The sequence below is a fragment of the Alexandromys fortis genome, unplaced genomic scaffold (assembly GCF_014885135.2).
Source record: "Alexandromys fortis isolate MF-2015 unplaced genomic scaffold, M_Fortis_MF-2015_v1.1 scaffold_62, whole genome shotgun sequence".
Taxonomy (NCBI): Eukaryota; Metazoa; Chordata; class Mammalia; order Rodentia; family Cricetidae; genus Alexandromys; species Alexandromys fortis.
Genome location: NW_026067942.1, coordinates 4,836,073 through 4,855,305, shown reverse-complemented (window position 1 = coordinate 4,855,305; position 19,233 = coordinate 4,836,073). Strand labels below are relative to the sequence as shown.

General features: G+C 40.7%; 1 protein-coding gene across 1 annotated transcript in view; it reads left to right on the top strand.

Moving 5' to 3' along the window:
• Positions 1-1,305: 1,305 nt before the first annotated feature.
• The window catches only part of Cenpf (centromere protein F), a 45,189-nt gene continuing 27,261 nt past the window's right edge, over positions 1,306-19,233 (top strand). The window contains exons 1-9 of the mRNA XM_050148230.1: positions 1,306-1,419; positions 3,190-3,383; positions 4,362-4,558; positions 5,450-5,571; positions 5,952-6,043; positions 8,059-8,350; positions 9,402-9,604; positions 16,391-16,516; positions 17,826-17,954. Of these exons, the coding sequence (XP_050004187.1) occupies positions 3,222-3,383; positions 4,362-4,558; positions 5,450-5,571; positions 5,952-6,043; positions 8,059-8,350; positions 9,402-9,604; positions 16,391-16,516; positions 17,826-17,954 (1,323 nt within the window). The 5' untranslated portion in view covers positions 1,306-1,419; positions 3,190-3,221. The remainder of the gene's footprint in view (positions 1,420-3,189; positions 3,384-4,361; positions 4,559-5,449; positions 5,572-5,951; positions 6,044-8,058; positions 8,351-9,401; positions 9,605-16,390; positions 16,517-17,825; positions 17,955-19,233) is intronic.

The following is a 19,233-nucleotide window of genomic DNA, read 5'->3' as shown; positions in this document are numbered from 1 at the left end:
AACTGGTGTGGCCTTGTTCGTGACTTACGCCTTCAGTTTCTAGTTTGTTCCACCTGTAGAGGCTTATCTGTTGGGGAAGGGCTTACGGATCTCACCTGTCCCTGAGAACTTACCAGATAAAGGCTGATGAGGGAAGACTAGTCAGAAACAAAACTTGAATTTACCCACGCTCTTGTAAGCAACCTGAATGAATTTCAAGGACACACACACACACACACACACACACACACACACACACACGGTGAGGGAGGGGGAACAGAGCTGGAAAGACTAGGTTTTAGGGGAGAGGAGACATACATTATCCATGAAAATGTCATGAGGGAGAAACACTATGAAAATACTGTGTATAAACATTAAAGGATGCTCACTTTTGAACACACAAACCTAGGCTTCATAAAAGGGTTGGAGTACATTCAGTTTTAAGGGTCTTGTGAATATCCGAGTCTGATGGAAAGTCTTCCCTTCAATTCTCAGCCAGCTCATGATTCCTATTCCTTTTGAAAATATGAGTGGGAGGTAAGCAGTTAAGTGAGATTTTGGATGCACGTCTAGATTCATTTTCAGATCGTTTTGTTATTCTGCGCCTCAGTACAGCTATTTATTTATTTATTTATTTATATATTTATTTATTTATTTATTTAATGTTTTTCGAGACAGGGTTTCTCTGTGGCTTTGGAGCCTGTCCTGGAACTAGCTCTGTAGACCAGGCTGGTCTCGAACTCACAGAGATCCGTCTGCCTCTGCCTCCCGAGTGCTGGGATTAAAGGCTTGCGCCACCATCGCCCGGCTATTTATTTTATTTTTGACAAGGACCGTGTATATCCCCCAGGCTGTCCTGTAATGCGCACGTCAGGCTGTCCTCTGAACATCCTCAAGGCTGCCATGATAGGCGCGCGCCAGCTGACTTAGAACTTTAGTAGTGATGCTCGCCTCAGAGAGCCGAGCCGGGGGCCCTGGCCCTACGGGGACAGTGTGAGCAGCCGCCCGGCCGCGGCAGCGCAAGCCTCATGCTCCTCCCCGGCCCGCCCAGCGGCCAGGAGATAAAACCCGGTGCCAGCCCGCGGCCAGCCGCTCGGCGCACGCGGCGCCCGCCTCTAGGCAACGCCAGCGCCTCGGCCGTCTGCGCAGGCTCCGCGGCGGCCACGCTTGTTTTCAAACAGCTGTCCAAAAGAGCCAATCAGAGGCGGCTCACGGAGCTCGAGGGCGACGATTGGTCGGAGGCGTATCCCAACGACCAATCGTCGTGCAGGGGAGCTGGGCGGGACCGGAAGTGAGCGCGGGGATGAGGGGCGGCGGCGGCGGGCATTTTGAATGACGCTGAGGTGGACGGCGAGGAGCGGCGTCGTGTGAGGACGGGCGCTCGGCGGTGAGGAGTCCCGGGCTGACGGACCCCGGAGCCCCGTTCTGTGAGGGACGCAGGTGAGCAGCGCCCTCTCAACCCGGCCTCCCCGTCCGGCCCCACGCGCGGCCGCCTCACCGGGCCGGAGACCCCCCGTCCGCGGCGCGCCTCCCCTCATGGCTTCTAGAAGCTTCTTTGTCGCTCGGCCGAGGGTCACCCCTGGGTGCCGGCCGGATAACTAGCGAGTGAGGAAGAACAGCCGCCGTAACCCGGCTGAGCCTCCTCAGGGGCCAGACGCGGGGCCCTCCGCGTCTTCCTCGAGTCGTGGTGACCTCCCCCGCCATCCAGAAAATTATTCCGCTGCTACTCCATAGCTGTAATTCACCGCAGGGTAAATGTCTGCCATGCGGCCCCTGCGAGCCTCGGAGTTTCGTCTTACCTCCTCCCCTATTTATTGGTTTTACTGCTCTGGCTCCAGTGATACGATTTAGATGTCTCAGACCTGGATTGTCCGCACCTCCTGGCGATTAGGCGATCGCATAGAAAAATGTGTACGTGTGTGACTGCAAACGTGATGTAGCTGTTTGCGAAATTTTGAGTTAGAAAAGCAGCCTGCCGGTTTCCCTTGCTTGTTTCTCGTCTCTGGGCTGTTCTCTTTTGTCTTGTTGGCGTGCACCACTTTTTGTCTTGTCTGTCTGTCTTTCTCTTTTCGAGATGTAGTCCTGGCTTTCCCAAAACTAGCTCTGTAGACCAGGCTGACCTCGCACTCAGCTGACTGTTTCTGTCTCCCGACTGTTGTGCTTAAATCTTGCGCCTCCACCCCCGGATAAGGCTGTGGCATCTGACTCTCATGATTTCGGTGACTGGCTGGATTAAGACAAGTTAGTGCATGATTTTTTTGGTGTATTGTGCTCTCACTCTTGAATGGACAAGGCATCTCTTAGAGCAGGGTAAATTGTCCATTGTTCGTTGAGTATTCCTTTCAGCAGTTCCTGTGAGATGTTGGTTGTGGAGCTACCCATGTCTTCTGAGATCTGGGACAGAAACTCCCCCCCCCCTTTTTTTTCCTTTTCTGGGCAGGAAAAACAGTTTTCACGGCTTGATACCCACCCTGTCAGGGTCCTTGCTTCTCTTTATGTTTTGGAAATATTTTTTTTTCAGAATATTTACAGTTAGATACTGTTTGAACATTCATGCACAGAAGGGGCTCAGAAGGCAGTAATCTGCGGTTCCTTTTGTATCATAGGCGAACTAACATAATAGTTAACATGTACGAAAAATGTACTAGGAGATGCCCTTTCGATGGTCTTGGATGTTGCCAGCTTTTGCAAATGAGGAAACCAGGACACAAAGAATAACTGAGTGATTGGCTTAAGGTTGCGTGTTATTTAAGTGACAATGGTGCGGCTTAAATGTGCTTTGTGTCACTGTCTGTATGTTCCAATGGAGCGTGCCTTTACCGCTTCTGTAGTAACCTGGCATCCACTTTTGGCTGGTACGTGTATTAATTTAACAAATTCCAGCTTGGAAAGAGCTGGGCATCTTGTGAGAAACTGACTGGAAACGATGCACTGCACTGTTTAGGGATTTCAGAAAAGGCCTGCCTGGGGGTGTAAAGGATGAATGATGGTGGCGTGAAGAAGGAAAAGAACATCTGTGAAATAATGGCGTGCTTTCCTCTCATCTAAGTAGGAGCTATTTCACCTGGAAACATTACAGCAAAACATTTGTTTAAATAAAGCACATAGCTATGTAGGAGCTTAAAACTGAAAAAAATAACAAATGAAGAGAAACCAAGTAAGTATGCTAGATAATCTCTGAGTTTCCTTAACTGACTTTATTCCTTTCAGTTTACTTATGAATGCTTGAGAAATAAAACAAAATGAGCTGGGCATTGGAAGAGTGGAAGGAAGGTCTCCCTTCGAGAGCTCTTCAGAAAATTCAAGAGCTTGAAGGACAGCTGGACAAACTGAAGAAAGAAAAGCAGCAGAGGCAGTTTCAGCTTGACTCTCTGGAAGCCGCACTGCAGAAGCAGAAGCAGAAGGTATCAATCACTTTCTGAAGCAGTTTGCTGTCTTTGGATTGGTTCACTTTCTTGTAGAAAAGCGATCTTGTTATCTCCAGGTGATAACCATCTTTCCCTCAGAGATTTTAGATTGCCTCTGGTTTCTTCATCTGTGGCTTTATTGCTACCCACCTGCTGATATTTAGGGTTTAATTTCATTTGAACATCTGTTTGGGAAATGGCTTTTTTTGCCTTGTGCAGTAAGGCCAAGTGTCTGAACTTCAGATCTGAGCTGTTATGGTATTTTACAGTTCAGATGGAGAGAGCTCTCAGACAGTGAGCTTTTTACTTTGGTGTTTTCAACATCATCCCTTCAGGGAATTAAATGAAAACATAAGACTTCTTAAAAATGAAAACAAACCTGTTAGCCAACTCTGTGGTAGTATAATTATGGCTTCTAATATAGTTTTGTTCATGGAAGGTTTTATTTTTGTTCTTAAAATAACTGGATTCCTCAGTGAAACTTGAAAGTGAAGTGTTTAGGACAATTTATAAGGCTTATTTTAAAATTCTTTTCGTGTGTGTATGTGTTGTGTGCTCCTGATTGTATATGCACCATGTGTGTAGTGCTTAAGGGCTCAGAAAAGGGCATCAGAGCCCATAGAACTGGAGTTGTAGACAATTTTGAGCCATATGATAAGGGTGCTAGGAACTGAACCCAGGTCCTTTGCAGAGCAGCAAGTTGCTCATATCCACTGAGCTATCACTCCAGCCTTTATGTTCAAATTCTTAAAGGGATGTTAAAAGATAATATAGTATGTAACTTTATAGAACTTTTCTATCTATATACTCAATATTTTGATTATTTAAATTTCTGTTTCTGTAGCATCACCTCCCCCACCCCAGGGTGAGGTTTATTACTACCATGCCTCAGAAAGTTAGTTTTAGAGTCAGACTTACATATAATACTTGCTAAGTACACAACAAAATTATTTTCTTGTCAACAATCTCTGTTAGGTTGAAGATGGAAAAACAGAGGGTGCAGACCTGAAAAGGGAAAATCAAAGATTGATGGAAATATGTGAAAATCTGGAGAAAACAAGGCAGAAGATTTCTCATGAACTTCAAGTTAAGGAGTCACAAGTGAATTTTCAAGAAGGTCAACTGAGCTCGTGCAAAAAACAAATAGAAAAACTGGAACAGGAACTTAAGCGGTAACTGAGTAATGTTTGTGTGGACTTTAGTGCCATTGTCTCAGACCCCCAGCTGAGAGCCCGGCCAAAGGCTGAGGGACTAGGCTCACACAGAGTTGTTAATACTTTGTAGGGCTAAGGGTCCCAGTGTACAAAAAGACAAACACTAGAGGGCATCAGTTGCCACCCCTTGCTTTTGCCAAATAGTCAGGGAAACTAAAGCTGCCAGAGACCATCACTTGCCTACCTATAATTTCTATCTGGATGGAACAAAAGAGCCCCTAAATGGATGGGTACCATTTCTAGCCATATTCCTTTCTTACTGGCTATGTTGACTTAGTTTGTACATCTCTTTTAAAAATGTCATATAATATTTGTATATTAAGTCTCTAAATTTTTTATTACATTTATTTGTGTGTTCATGCACATATGTGGAAGTCATTGGACAGCTTTTGGTAGCAGGTCTGGCTTGGTGGCAGATGCCTTTACCTGCTGAGCCATCCTGCCCACCCCAGGTCTCTTGTTTTGAAATGATATAATTAATGTCTCTGGTTTCATAGTTACAACCTATGTTTTAAGAATATCACTTAACTTGTGCTTCTGAAGTTCTGAGCTCTTTTGTGTCTTTCTTTGATTTAGATGGAACATTAAATTTGCTTAGACTGTATTCCCAGTCCTCTATACTTCTTTGCTGCTATAGTACTTATGATAATTGGACCTCATAATATTTTGATAACAGGGGTACTACATTTTACATCTGGCTTAAAAATTACATCTCACTAAATGTCTTTGGATAAAAGGTTTCTTAGAGGCAAAGTTTTGCATGCGCTTTGTTCTCTGGGAATGTATAGCATTTGTGCTTTGTAGCCTTTGCTGTCATCTAGCTTATTGGTCTCGGGTTCTTTTGAACAGGTGCAACTCTGACCGTGAAAGAAGCCACCAAGCCGCACAGTCTGTAGATGTTTCTCTGAATCCATGCAGCACACCACAGAAACTTGCTACAGTTCCACTCACACCAAGCCAGTCTTATATCGGTAAAGATTTTTATTTGGTTTTAAATTCTTCAAGAGAAATGAATTAGTCCACATTTGAATTCAGCTTTTAATTTGGTATTTCAAAAATATCCCCAGTTGCACGTTTGTTTACATGTTGAATTATGTTGAGCTGTTAGGAGTAAGCAGTAACCCTTACATTTTACCTTCTGCAGTATGTTTTAAAAGTTTCCGAATATGGGAGACACCTTAATTTTCATGTTTGAGTAACGTGATTAGGATCTTGATATGTTGTTTTAGTCTTCTGTTACATATTAAGGTACTTATTTCAAGACTTAGTGCAATCATTGCTGATGTGTTAATTAATTCATTCATGAAATGATTAGTTGACATAAAAATTTTATTTGATTGTCTGTGTTTAGGTTCCACATACGAAGATCTAAAAGAAAAATATAATAAAGAAGTTGAAGAACGGAAAAGATTAGAGGCAGAGGTTAAAACTTTGCATGCTAAAGTAAGTTCATGTGGTCCCTGTAGAAGAAGATGCATCTATAGAAACCCTTTTCTGTAGCAAAGAAGAGTGATCTGCCTTATCTAGGGCTGGTATATTTCTCTTACATTGAGAAAAACTACAGGGCTCATTGTTGGTGATTATTTTTGCTTGTTTTAAAATAGGGGTAGCAAGATGGCTCAGCAGGAAAAAGCACTTGCTTTGAGAACCTGACTATAGGTTCAATCTTTGGAACCCCATATGGGAAGGAGAAAACTGACTCCCCAAAGTTATCCTTTGCATACATACACATAAATAAAACTAGATAGGAAAAAACTGGACATTGTAGAATATGCTTGTGATCTTAGCACTGATGAGACTGAGGCAGAAGAATCTTGAGTTCTAAGCCATCCTGACCTACATTAAGACTTTGTCTTAAAACAAAAGATAAAGACACTAGGTGAGGCTAGTTTTATCTACAAATATTAAATGTTCATGGGGTACCAATTCTTTATTAACCCTGAGAATAAGGACTGTATTTGGAGAGAGAAGGACTAGGGAATTATTCTTTTGTCCTGATACTTGCTGGCTTACTCCTTTGATGGAAGGCAGTTACTATAAGAACTGTGAGCTTATTGGTAAAATTCTCACTTCAGAGGAGAATGTTGGCAACACAGTGTCCCGTTTCATTTAGATAGTTGCCAGTAGGGTGTTTTTTTTTTTTTTTTTTTTTTTTTTTTTTTTTGTGTGTGTGTGTGTGTGTGTGTGTGTGTGTGTGTGTTTTGAGACAGTCTCCTGTCTTAGACTGGCCTCAAACTTACCATGTTGCTGAGGAAGATTGCCTTGAAGTTCTGATGAACCACCTTCCTTATTCGCACAGTATTGGGATCATAGGTGTGTGCCACTAAACTTGCTTTATGCTGTGTCGTGGATGGAATCTAGGGTTTCATGTATGCTGGCACATAGTCACTCTGCTGCACCCTTAGGTATAAACTCTAGTTTTGAGATGGGTCACTGAGCAGAGAAGTGGGTAAAAATGTAGGATTTCAAAACCTGTGCTACTTTAGAGGCCACCTTCAAATCTGATCTGGAAGACTCCTTCACCATTGCTGTGCATGTTACATCATTTTCTAAAACAGTAACAACAAAAGCCTCCCAAAACAACTTAGTTTGGTATTAGTGGTACATTACTGCCAAACAGAAATTTGGTGAGATGACACAATTCAAACAGCTTAAGGCAGAATTTATAAGTATGTAACTAAATATTGAGGATCAAAAGGTACCTATTTCTTTACACATCCTTAAACCTTGCTTTGAGGTCACCAGGACTGTTGTACCAAAGGCACTATTTACCAAGATAAATAAAAGTAAGATTCTTCAACTTGTTCTAGAGACATGTGCTTTATCATTTGGTGCTTGTTCTGCTCTATAAGGAATGTGAATCCTATAACCATTGAACCTCTCCAGTGTTCAAAAGAGTGCTTGCTATAGAATGATCACCACATGCAAGTGTTGATTATAAAACATCCACATGATGTTTCTGGCCTGCATACCAGATAATGAAATGTGAGTTGTGACAGTTCTGTAGGTTGATACTTGGTGTAAAAGTACCTGGGCAAAGGAAATCCAATTTTAGAATTTAAGATGAAGGTTAATAACGGTACGTAGTACCAAGATTTAACCCTTATGAATTGATGGCACCTCAGTTGGTATTTATTGCTTGTTCTTCAGTGATGAGAAGTCTCACTGTTAAGACATTGTACTACTAGGTCTTGGGATTTATGATGCCCTACACCTGGTTAGCATTCAATATTAGTATGCTGTTCAAGCATCATCGTCATGGAGTTGTGGTTTTGTGTTTTGTCTGAAAAGAAATAGCCCTAAATACTGAGATTTCTAGGTTTGGGGATATAGGTCTACAGTAATGTGATTACAGATCATGCTCAGGGCCCTGGGTTTGATCCTATCACGGGGGGGGGGGGGGTAAAAATATAAAATAAAAAGAAAATTGAGATTTTAAAGGACTTCTATTTTTACAGAACGTGAGCCAGCCTGTTCCCCAAGCCACCATGAATTACCGGGACATTGCAAGACATCAGGCTTCCTCATCAGTATTTTCTTGGCAACAGGAGAAGACCCCAAGTCACTTTTCATCTAGTTCTCTGAAGACCCCACTTAAGAGAGATGCCTCTGCTTCTCACTTCTGGGGGGAAGAAGAAGTGACTCCTGACAGATCAAATCTGCAGATAGAGAAGATAGGGAAAAGAGATGGCAGCAGCAGTGACAATCCCAATACTCAGCTTTTGGAGCAGGTTAAGGCCCAGAATCAAGGTAACTTTCTGACATAAATTTAGTTTAAATGGAGGTTTTCTTAGATCATTTCAGTCTGGGGTGTGCAGTGTATATGTTGTTAGACACATTGGTAGTTCACTTTCCAGACTCATGTTGTGAAACTTTCCATTTCTGTAATGACAAATGACATGACAGTTTTGGAATGAGCTTGTATTTATATTGAAAACATGGCACTGTGAGCTGTTAAAGTAGTCTGAGAGGCATTGACTTATTTTTCTCACAAGCAAAGTGAGTAGGTTGGTTACAAGTTTGCACTCTTCATGCGTCTCACCTGGCTCTGTGAGACACTTAGAACGGGCCTGTGGTCTGAGCAGCCTTGGCCAGAGGTGTGGCATGCCAGGCTGTCCATATGGGAACAAACCTGTAACCTTGGCTGATTTACCATGCTGCAGCTGACAGCCAAGCATACCAGGTGGTGTTTTGGAATCTACTCTTTGGACTATGATGATTTCCAGGGCTGTGATGTATTGAGAGTCATCATCAGTGTTTGCTGGTGAGAGCTGTCACACTGCCAATGCCATTGGAGCCAGGACTGTGTGTGCAGGGAAAGGGAGGAATATGGTTGTTAATTTGGCAGTATAAGAGGTTTGCATTGTCTTGATCTTCAGTGGAGGCAAAGCTCCCAGGTACTGTAGAAAGGTGAGCACCTCTCTGCCTAGCACAAGTTTGCATTGACATGGGCATAAAGCAAATAATAATGTCTAGTGTCAAAGTCAAGTGATTACACAGGGCATTGCTTTTGGTAAGCACTCCATAAGGTGCTGCTTGCTCTGCTCCTCCGTGAAGACACAAGAAGATGTATTTCTCTGCTTTCAATAGGGTAGTTAAATATACATGTCAATGGGAATGCCGACTGTTGAAGTTAAATCCAATTAATGTAGTTTCTACATTAAATTTAATTTAATGTACATAAGAGTTATCTCACCAAAGATTTAAGAGTAGGTAAAATAAATAAGTTGTGAACATTTTGTGAGTATATGTATGTCTTTGTGTATCTAAATTGGAATGTTCTTTTCTTTTGTGCTTTTAGACCTAAAAAGCAAGATGAATGAGTTGGAACTACGCCTGCAAGGACAAGAAAAGGAAATGAAAGGCCAAGCGAATAAATTTCAAGAGTTACAACTACAGCTCGAGAAAACGAAAGTGGAATTAATTGAAAAAGAGAAACTTTTGAACAAAACCAGGGATGAACTAGTGAGAACCACAGCACAGTATGACCAGGCAGCAACTAAGGTACTTGACTTTCCATGAATGATTGAGAAATTGTCATCTTTTATGCCTAAATTTACAAAGTAATTGTTTGTAAAGGTCTTTGAAAGTGCATGCTACACTCTGGCTGATGTAGGTGAGCTAGTAGGCTGTCTGTGGTTGGGTAGATGACGGGGACCTGTCTTGCTAGTGTCTTTCCAGCTGAGTGACACTGAGCAAGTCACAGTGACCAATGATGCACTCAAATGGAATCGGAGGAATACTGAAGCTGTAGGATTAGTTTCTGGACACAGGATGGGATTTCCATGATCTGCTCTGGGATTCAGTAGATGCATGCTAACAAAGACTTTTCTTAAGGCTTCGAGTGAGGTCATTATTTGAGGATCTGTTACTTTAGCTCAAACCAACCTCTGGTCTGTTTTTTCTCTTATTTATTAACACTATTAACACTTAAGTTATTTATTGAGTGCTGCTGTATGTTCAGCATTATTCTAGTCTTGGGATGTGTAGAGCAGTAAAAATTACTGCCCTGTAGAGGCAGAGTATAACAGCAATGAAATAAATTTAGAGACGAGTAGTATAATATTTTAAAAAAAAGATAATAAACACACTGCTTTGTAGTAACATGGAGAAATGAATTACCTTTCAAAACCAACCATGATGGATTTGGTGCTTTCTGGGTCCAATCTCTCTGAGCCTAGTGTTCGGCTTCTATTGTCATTCTATTTGAAATACCCACTTTGCTGTGATTCATGTGTTTTCTTGCCATCTACTCTCTTCTGGCATCTTCCTCTGGGCTCTTTCAGTGTCATCATTTATGTTCTTGGCTTATGGCTCTTTCATTTGACTATTAAGAGTTACAGAGAAGCCTGAAAAACTATGTCTGAGGTATCCCTATGGATTTCTTTTTCCTTGCTAAAGGAAAAAGTAACATTTCTGAGTTTATAGGTGAAAATTAACTTCTGTAGACCTGGGTCTCTTTGCTTTCCCTGGGCAGGTTCCTTTTTCTTCCCTAATTAAAATTTTGTTTTAAGATAATTGAAGGTTCATATTTAAATTATATGAGGTAGTAACTTACTAATGTGGCAGATTATACTGATTGGTTTTCAGATATTTGAATGAACCTTATGTCTTAGGAAAAGTCCCACATGATTATGACATGTAACTTCTACATAGATGTGAATTTTATTTCCCAATGACTTGTTAAGGATTTGGGTATCTAACTTTGATGAGAGAGATTTATTGTTTGACATTTTCTTTTTCCCTTCCATCTTGTAAGATACTTGTTAACAGGATAATTGATGCATAAAATGAACTAGGAACTGGTCTGTTTTCTGCAAGAAAATGCCATTGATATATTTTCTTCAGTAATTAATGGAATTATGTGTTTTCTACTGAGGGAATTACAGTGATTGCTATTTTTATCTCAGTGGTCAAATTCCTGTCCTATTTTCATTCTAGCTATGTTGTCTTCTTTGAAGTATGTTATGTATACAATTAGGTCATTTTTTTTTTGTCCACTGTTTAATTGGTGAATTTAGCTCATTTACATTTAATGTAACCATTTGCCCTGACTTAAGCCTGTGATTTTCATTTTGCTTTTCCTGCTTCTGTTTTTTATTGCTGTTGTTTCTTAACCTTTCAGTGGATTACATAAATTTTTACAGGCTTCATAGGTTATTGTGTGTTCATTTTGCTAGCTTTGATATGACACATTTGCCTCCCTTGTTTTTTTTCCTCTCCCATTTATAGTAGTCTTAAATGTCTATTTAGCTTACACTTAGAACTAATGCTTTACAACAATTGTTAGACATTTAAAAATGTCAGAGATTAATTCTTTCTTGTGTTTTCTTCTTTTCTAAATTCTTCCAGGGTTCCATTTTTGATCTTTACCTTTCTGCTGAAAGTGTTTCCTGTTCCGTTGTTAGGATATGTGTGCTCTTCACAAGCTCCTAGTTTCCCTTAGGTTAAAGATGTTTTGATTCCTCTTCATTCCTGAAGGGCATTTCTGGTTGAGGTTTCTCCCCAGTGCTGTTACGTTTATGGACTCTTAAACTCTTTTATTTTGCTTCTGCCTTCCCACTCATAAGTTTTATTTCAAACTAATGTTCAGAAGCAGTATTGTTGCTGTGAGGTAAGAACATGTCTACTCTTTTTTCTTTTTATTTGAAGTATTATTACTGATAGCAATACTTTTGTTTTATGATATTTGCCTCGTTTTTGGTGAGAAAGGTTCTTTGTGCTACCTGTCATATTTGGTGAAGTCTCTAATCCGATTATTAATTGTTTTGACTTGGAGAGTGCTGAGACTCTGACTCTGGCTTTCATCTTATTAATATTCCTCCAGGTCCTTAATATTCAGTTTTATTTCAGTGCCTTTTGGATTCCCTTCTCTCCTCAAGTCAGTTTCAAATCTACCCAATTGAAAGTTCAGTTCAACTTTTTTGTGCCTAATATGACTTTATTAAAGTTGTGCTGACACCACATTATGTTGTGTGTCATTAGAATTGCTTATTAAATAAAGCAGAGCTAATATACTCTTGTGCTCTCAAGTGATTGAATGTTGTTTGGGTCTTTTTCCAACTAGTTACAAACTATAGTTGAAGGCTGGAAAGAGTTTAAGTCTGACAGCTGCTAACTTGGAACCTAGCACTCATACTTTACAATTGAAAAAGAAAGCTGAAAAGAGTGCTCAGGATCAAAAACTACATAGTTGCAGGAACTTGAGCTCTGTGTACATTGGAGCAGTGATTTTCAACTGGAAGATTACAACCTGTAGCCTGAAATTTCTGTCCTTCCTGGTCCCGCAGCCATTTAGTCCCAAAGAAACATATAGAGGCTTATATTAATTATAAACAGTTTGGCCTATTAGCTCAGGCTTACTATTAACTAGCTCTTACAACTTAACCCATAATTCTTAACTATGTTTAGCTACGTGGCTTGGTACCTTGGCTCAGTGCTACATTTTCATTGTGCTTCCTCTGTGTCTGGGTGGCCACTACAGACTGAGCCTTTCCTCTTCTTAGAATTCTCCTAGTCTGGTTGCCCCGCCTTTACTTCCTGCCTGACTACTGGACAGACAACATTTTATTAAACCAATACAAGTGACAGATTTTTACAGGATACAAGAGCATTATCCCACAAGGACGACACCAGGGTGATGAATGAGCCTTTCACAGGAGTCACATATCAGGTATCCTGCATATCAGATATTTACAATTCATAACAGTAGCAAAATTACAGTTAGGAAGTAGTAACAAAATAATTTTATGGTTGGGGTTCATCACAACATGAAGAACTGGATTAAAGGGTCACAGCATTAGGAAGGTCAAGAACCACTGTGTTAGAGTATTATAGAGCATACATGACATCTAGTGGGCATTTACTTAACACATGGATTATGCATCACTGGTACCACAGTAGGATTCAAAATATGTTTGAATGAAGCACAAATGCCTTCAAGGGTCTGTTTTAATGTCCCCATCTAAAATGAAAGGACTGTGGTCCCTTAGGAATACGCTGTACTGTGAAGGAGTCCCAGTAGAGGGTGCCAAGAGTTTGTTTACATTGGTGCTTAGTTTTCTTTTTTTTTTTTTTTTCCTGTTTGATATTGTCACCCATCAAATAACAGTCTTAGGTGGTCTTAGTTGTTTTTCCACAGCCTAAAACAGTGGAGGACACAATGAGTTCTCAATCATTAGTTGTTAAGTTTATGTTGATTGTTAAAAATCATATAGTAGTATTCCTTGGGAATTTAAAAACTTAAATAATTATGGCAATGAAGGTATCTTAATGTCTGGGGGAGTGGGTGAATTTGATTCAATGGCTCAAGAATTTAAATGTTTACTGAGACTGGAGAAGTGGATCAGTTGGTGAAGTGCTTGCTGTGGGCCTGAGTGGATTCCTAGCACCCAAGTACAAAAGTGGACATTCATCTGCATACATAGAGCACACACGTGAGGCAGTTCATGTTTTTTTGTATAGGAAGGGTTTCGCTGTGTAGTTCAGACTGACATCAAATGGATGACTTTTCTGTCTCAACCTTCTGAGTGCTGAGATGACAGGTCTGTGCTACTGTCACAGCTCAGGCTGTCGTCTTGGTTACAGTTTTTCTAGAATCGTACTGTTCATCTTTAATTAGTTAATAATTGACATTTTGTCTTCCAGCTAATATTGCATAGTGTTTTCTTCTGAATTCTCAGAGTTCTAATAAATACAGTGCTCACAGTACTGTTAAATTAGACTATGGTTGACTGAACAGATGACTTAAGTCAGTAAAGTGCTTCTCACACAAGCCTAAGACTGGAGTTTAGTCTACTCCCAACACTCAGGCTTAAATTACCTGCATACATAATATATATGCAGATAGGATCTGTGAATTGACTCATCAGGTACAGGTAGTTGCTGCAGAAACCTGATAACCTTAGTTCAATCTCCAGAACCCATAACAGGAGGAGAAAACTGACTCCCAAAAGTTGTTCTCTGACCTGTATGCATGTGTTATGCACCCCTCGTCATATATGCACACACAATAATTGAAAAATAGCTGGTTATGGTTGCATATGCTGTAATTCTAGCACTTGCATGGGAGGGGAATGGGGTGAGGAGGGCAGTGGTGCAGAGACAGAAAGATCCCTGGTAATGGCTGGCTAGGCAGTCTAGCTGAATAGTGAACTCTTCCAATGTCATTGAGAGATTCTGCCTGAAAACCCAAGGTGGAGAACCATTGATACTGATGTTGATATCTGATCTCCATGTGCACCTGCAAATGTCTACCTTCATACACACATGCACACCCTGTGCGCACACTAACACATGTATAGAAAAATACAAGTGAAGTTTACTAAATCGGGGCACTTTAGAGTGGAGAACTGTTCCCTATTAATAACATAGGTTTTTTTTTCAATGATTTATTTATTCTGTGTACATTGGTGTTTTGCTTGCATATATGTCTTTGTGAGGTTGTCAGATCCCCTGGAACTGGAGTTACAGACAGTTGTGAGATACTCTGTAGGTGCTGGAAATTTAACCTGAGTCTTCTGTAAGAATAGCCAGCACTCTTAACTGCTGAGCCGTCTCTCCAGCCCCCACAAAGCTTTCTTATTACTAAAATATTGATTTTGGGGGTTCAGTCATTTTAAGGTATAGGCAGAGTTGACACAGAGGCTTAATATTACCTAAAAAAGCACAACTGATAGCTCAGGTTTGTTACTAGCTCTTATACTTAAATTAACCCATTTCTCTTATCTCTGCTTTGCCATGTGGCTCATGGCTTGTTACCTTATTTTCTATCCGTCCTGCTTGATCAGAGGCTGGCTTGCATCTCCCTGACCCTGCCCTTCCTCTTCCCAGTGTCCTCTGTGTCTGGCTGTCCTGCCTATACTTCCTGTCTGGATACCGGCCTGTCAGCTTTCTATAAACCAATGAGAGTAAATTCACAATGTATGGAAAAATTATTCCATAGCATTAAGGATTTGAACTAAAGGAATGGCTTCAAGACATGCAATGAATCTCACTACTTGAAGGACTAATACAAATTTGTTTAAATTTAACTTTAGGAGAATATCCTAAGTTTTCATGTAATTAATATTTTTAAAATTAGCAGATAACTGTATATATGTAAGAAAGCAACAACATATTCTTTCTATTGCTTTTGAGAGCATAATTAAAAAACAGCTGTGGTTTTTCTGGGATTCTGTGAACCTTTAGAAATGCAATGGTATAATGAGAGTATTATGGAAAGAAGTAGTGTGATATTTAACGTTTCTCACAAAAATTCATTATGGGTTGGGCATGGTGGTGCCTGTCTTTAATCCAGCACAAGAAAGGTAGAGGATGGAAGATCCTGAGTTTGAGGCCACTTTGGTCAATGTAAGTTTCAGGCCAGCCAGGACTACTTACTTAGACCCTGACTCAAAACCCTCTGTCTCTAGTAGGCTTGTTAACATGCTCTTATAGGAGGGTAGGGAGCTTGCTCTGTTTTGATAGTTCACAAATCACTATGTCAGTATCACTGCCTTGTTTACTTACTGATGTTCTATGTGAAGAAGGTCAGGGGACAACTTTCAGGAGCAAGTCATCATCCTAGCTGGACCAAGAATTTCTGGGCACCTCTCACCTCTTATGTCTTCAACCCCATCTTGCCATGGAATTGCTGGGCTGACAAATGCAAACCATCACATTCAGCTCTTCATGTGGGTTCTGGGGATTGAAGTCAGACTGTCAGCCTAGTGTGGCAAGTGCTCTGACTTACTGAGCTCTCTCAGGCCTCATGCTGTCTTTTGCTGTCTGCTTGGCGTGCAGTGGTGCTGGTGCATTCTGAGACCACAGCCTCCCTGTCCCAGGGCACACATTGGGAAGTATTTTAAAATGTACTGATGCTTAACATCATTGTGCTGTTTCCTCAGTACAAATTTCATACATACTCGGTATAAATTTCAAATTTTTATTCATGCTAATAGAATCATAGTGACCACAGGATTTAGATAATGAATATAAACCTGACTTTTTAAATGAAATATAAAGATCAAAACAGTGGTAAACATGAAATAGACTTTAGGGACTGAAGTTTCCTTTTGTTTTATTTTTTTTGAAATTGTGCCTTACGAGGTAACCCTAGCTGGCCTGGAACTAAACTATGTAGACCATACTGATTTGAACTCGGAGATCTGTCTGGCTCTGCCTCCTCAGTACTGGGTTTCAAGGTATGAATCATCACACTGACCTGGCCCAAAATTTATTAAAAACACAAAATTTGACTTCTTTCATTGAGTAACTTGTTTTGTGTGAAACATTTTTATCTGTTATCAGTGTACTACCTTGGAACAAAAGCTGAAAACTTTGACTGAGGAGTTGAGTTGTCAGCGACAGAATGCAGAGAGTGCCAAATATTCTCTGGAACAGAAAATTAAGGAGAAAGAAAAGGAGCTTCAAGAGGTAAGGTGAATGGGTTCATGGAGGAATTTTTCTCAGAAAGACCTGTTGACTTTGCGATTTGGAAGAACTATTTCTTATGATTGAGGACATTATGGAGTAGGCATGCTTTGTGAGCCAAAAGTCGCTGCATTTCCCTCATACCTGCATTTTCGTACTTTTTCCATCATTTTCTTTTTATTAGCAAGGGCGCTCTCTGGAGTTGGTTTTCTTTATGGGCTTGAGATTTGGTACTGTTGTGGGAAGGGAGTGTCTTTGCTCTCTTGATCCATGGTGAGATGATGGCTTTGCTCTTCTTTTGCCTTTTTAAGTTATGAGTTGGTTACTTATCTAACACAGTATCTGAGGCAGTCAGGGAACCAAAGGTGGGCTGGCAGGTATTTTCCCAGTATGGGTTGTTCAGGTGCTTCAATCTGAGCATAAATGATAATAGATATCCCCCCATTTGTTAGTCACTTAGCAGCATTTATTCCTGTTCTTTGAAATGAAGATCGTTGTAAGTGTATATGATTGATTAGTTAAGCTCCCTTCTCTTCTTTTTCTCCCCTGCCTTTGAACATGAGCTCAATTAGCTCATGATCATTTTGTTCCCTCTCCCCGAGTTCTGATTAGGGGGTGTGTGTCACCAGCCCAGCTTCGTTATGCCCTGTTTTGTTTTATTTTTAAGCATGTGGTCTGTATGTATGTGAGCACACGTGAGTATAGATGCACATGCTCATATATGGGCTTGACATTGATGCAGGATGTCTTTAGTTGCTCTCTACTTTCTTTTTGGAGGCATGGTTTCTCAGTTGAACCCAGAGCTGGCTGATCTACTACTATAGTTAACCAGCTTGCCATGGGGATCCTCTTTCTCTGTCTCTTGGGTGCTGACATTAAAGGTGGCTGCACACCTGTCTGGCTTTTCTGGGGTGTCTGGGATCTATACTCTGGTGCTCATACTTGGATGGCAAACATTTTATCCACTAAGCCATCTTTCCAGCTCTTATGCCTAAAGTTTTTGGTGTGTTTCTGTGCTGAGTTGTGTTGATTACAGCTCAGCTAGTCTTTCCTGCCCTCCCTTCTTCTAAACTGAGATGAGCTGGAAATTGGCTGGCTTCCATGTGGTCAACTGGCGACTCTCCCTCTGAGACCTGGATCTGATTATCAGGACCAGTGTTGAGGGTGATTGTATCTGGCATTCAGTAGATGATTAGCATGGCTCCTTGTTGTCTCTCTCACTTTTCATATAGCATTGCCTGTTAGGATGCTTGTGCCTGTTTCTGGAATCTTATTTGTTAATGGTTGTTTGATCTAATGTTTTGCTTTTTAGGAGCTGTCCCGACAGCATCGATCTTTCCAAGTTCTGGACCAAGAGTACACTCAGATGAAAACCAGACTCACCCAGGAGTTACAGCAAGCCAAGCATGCACTCAATGTCCTCCAGGTAGAACAGGAGAAGGTAGGGCCCTGAACTTAGTTCTCACAGTCTTACATGCATGCTCCTTCTGTATTTCAGTTGGTCTAGATTTTGTTTCACTAATAATTGAAAGTAGAAATAAAAAGTGATGTTCGATACATATTTTTCAAAAAATGTAATATTTCAGGTTAAATGTGTTTATCTTAAACATTTGTCATTCTTTATGGTGAACACTTTCAAAGTCCTTTGTTTCAGCATTTGTGCAGAACATAATTGCTGTGTGTGATGAGCAGTAGCAGGCCAGATTACAACCTCAGACCCATCCTTTCCTTCCTCTTGCTTTCTTCAGTCTCTGAAACTAGTTTTCTTCCCAGTGTTCTTGGGATTGACTTTTTGCTATTCCTGGTATGAGAGTCAGTCTTAAGTCTCTGGCTCCTGTCATATGTCCTTAGTTCCCTTTCAGAGTGGAGAACACTCTTTATGGCTCAGTTTCTAGAAAAGGGGTGAAATGTGTTGGGTTTTCACATCTGGATTTGAGAGGAAGTCTCTTAATATTCTGGTCATTATAGGGTATATAACAATGGAGGGGGGCTTTCCTAAATAGTTTCTTCCCCTAAATAGTTAAAGCTTGGACAGTTGTCAGCTGGATTATTTAAGGCTCTTAAGAGTGTTACCCAGGTTTCTGGCTTTGCATCCCACCTATATTATGATGGGTCTTGTTTTATGTTTCCAGCTTGGAGGTGTCTTCTGAATCACAGGCTGTTTGGTTTCTACTCGGCATTCTGTCTACATGGGTAGCAATAATGAGCTAATCATTGAACTTCAGCTATTGTCCTGTAGATGAGCACCTCCTCTGGTCCTTTCCATCTAACTAGATAGGATTCCATTCTTCACAGTGCTTAGGTCAATACTTGGGGTTACCTGCAGTTTTGTCTTACATCTCAAACTAGTCCACCAAACGGCTGAGTCCACCTTTGTTTGTGTACACATGTTGGTGTGTATTTGTATTTTATAAAGTATGAATATTTTCCTATGTGAATGATAGTTTATATATGTTTAATTTTTTTATTTGAAAAATTTAAAAATAATGTAAGATATATTTTGATCATATTCACCTCATTTCTCCTCTTAATGCTTTCCAGATCTACACTTCCAACTTTATATCTGTTTTGTTTTTTATAACCTCTGAGTCCAGTTTGTGCTGTTCATATACTCATGGGTATCCAAAGGAGTGTGGTTGACCTACTAGGGGCCTTCTCCCAGCAGCCATAGCCCCTCTGCTCAAAACCGTGTAGTCACTTGCTGTCCCCATCACTAGACC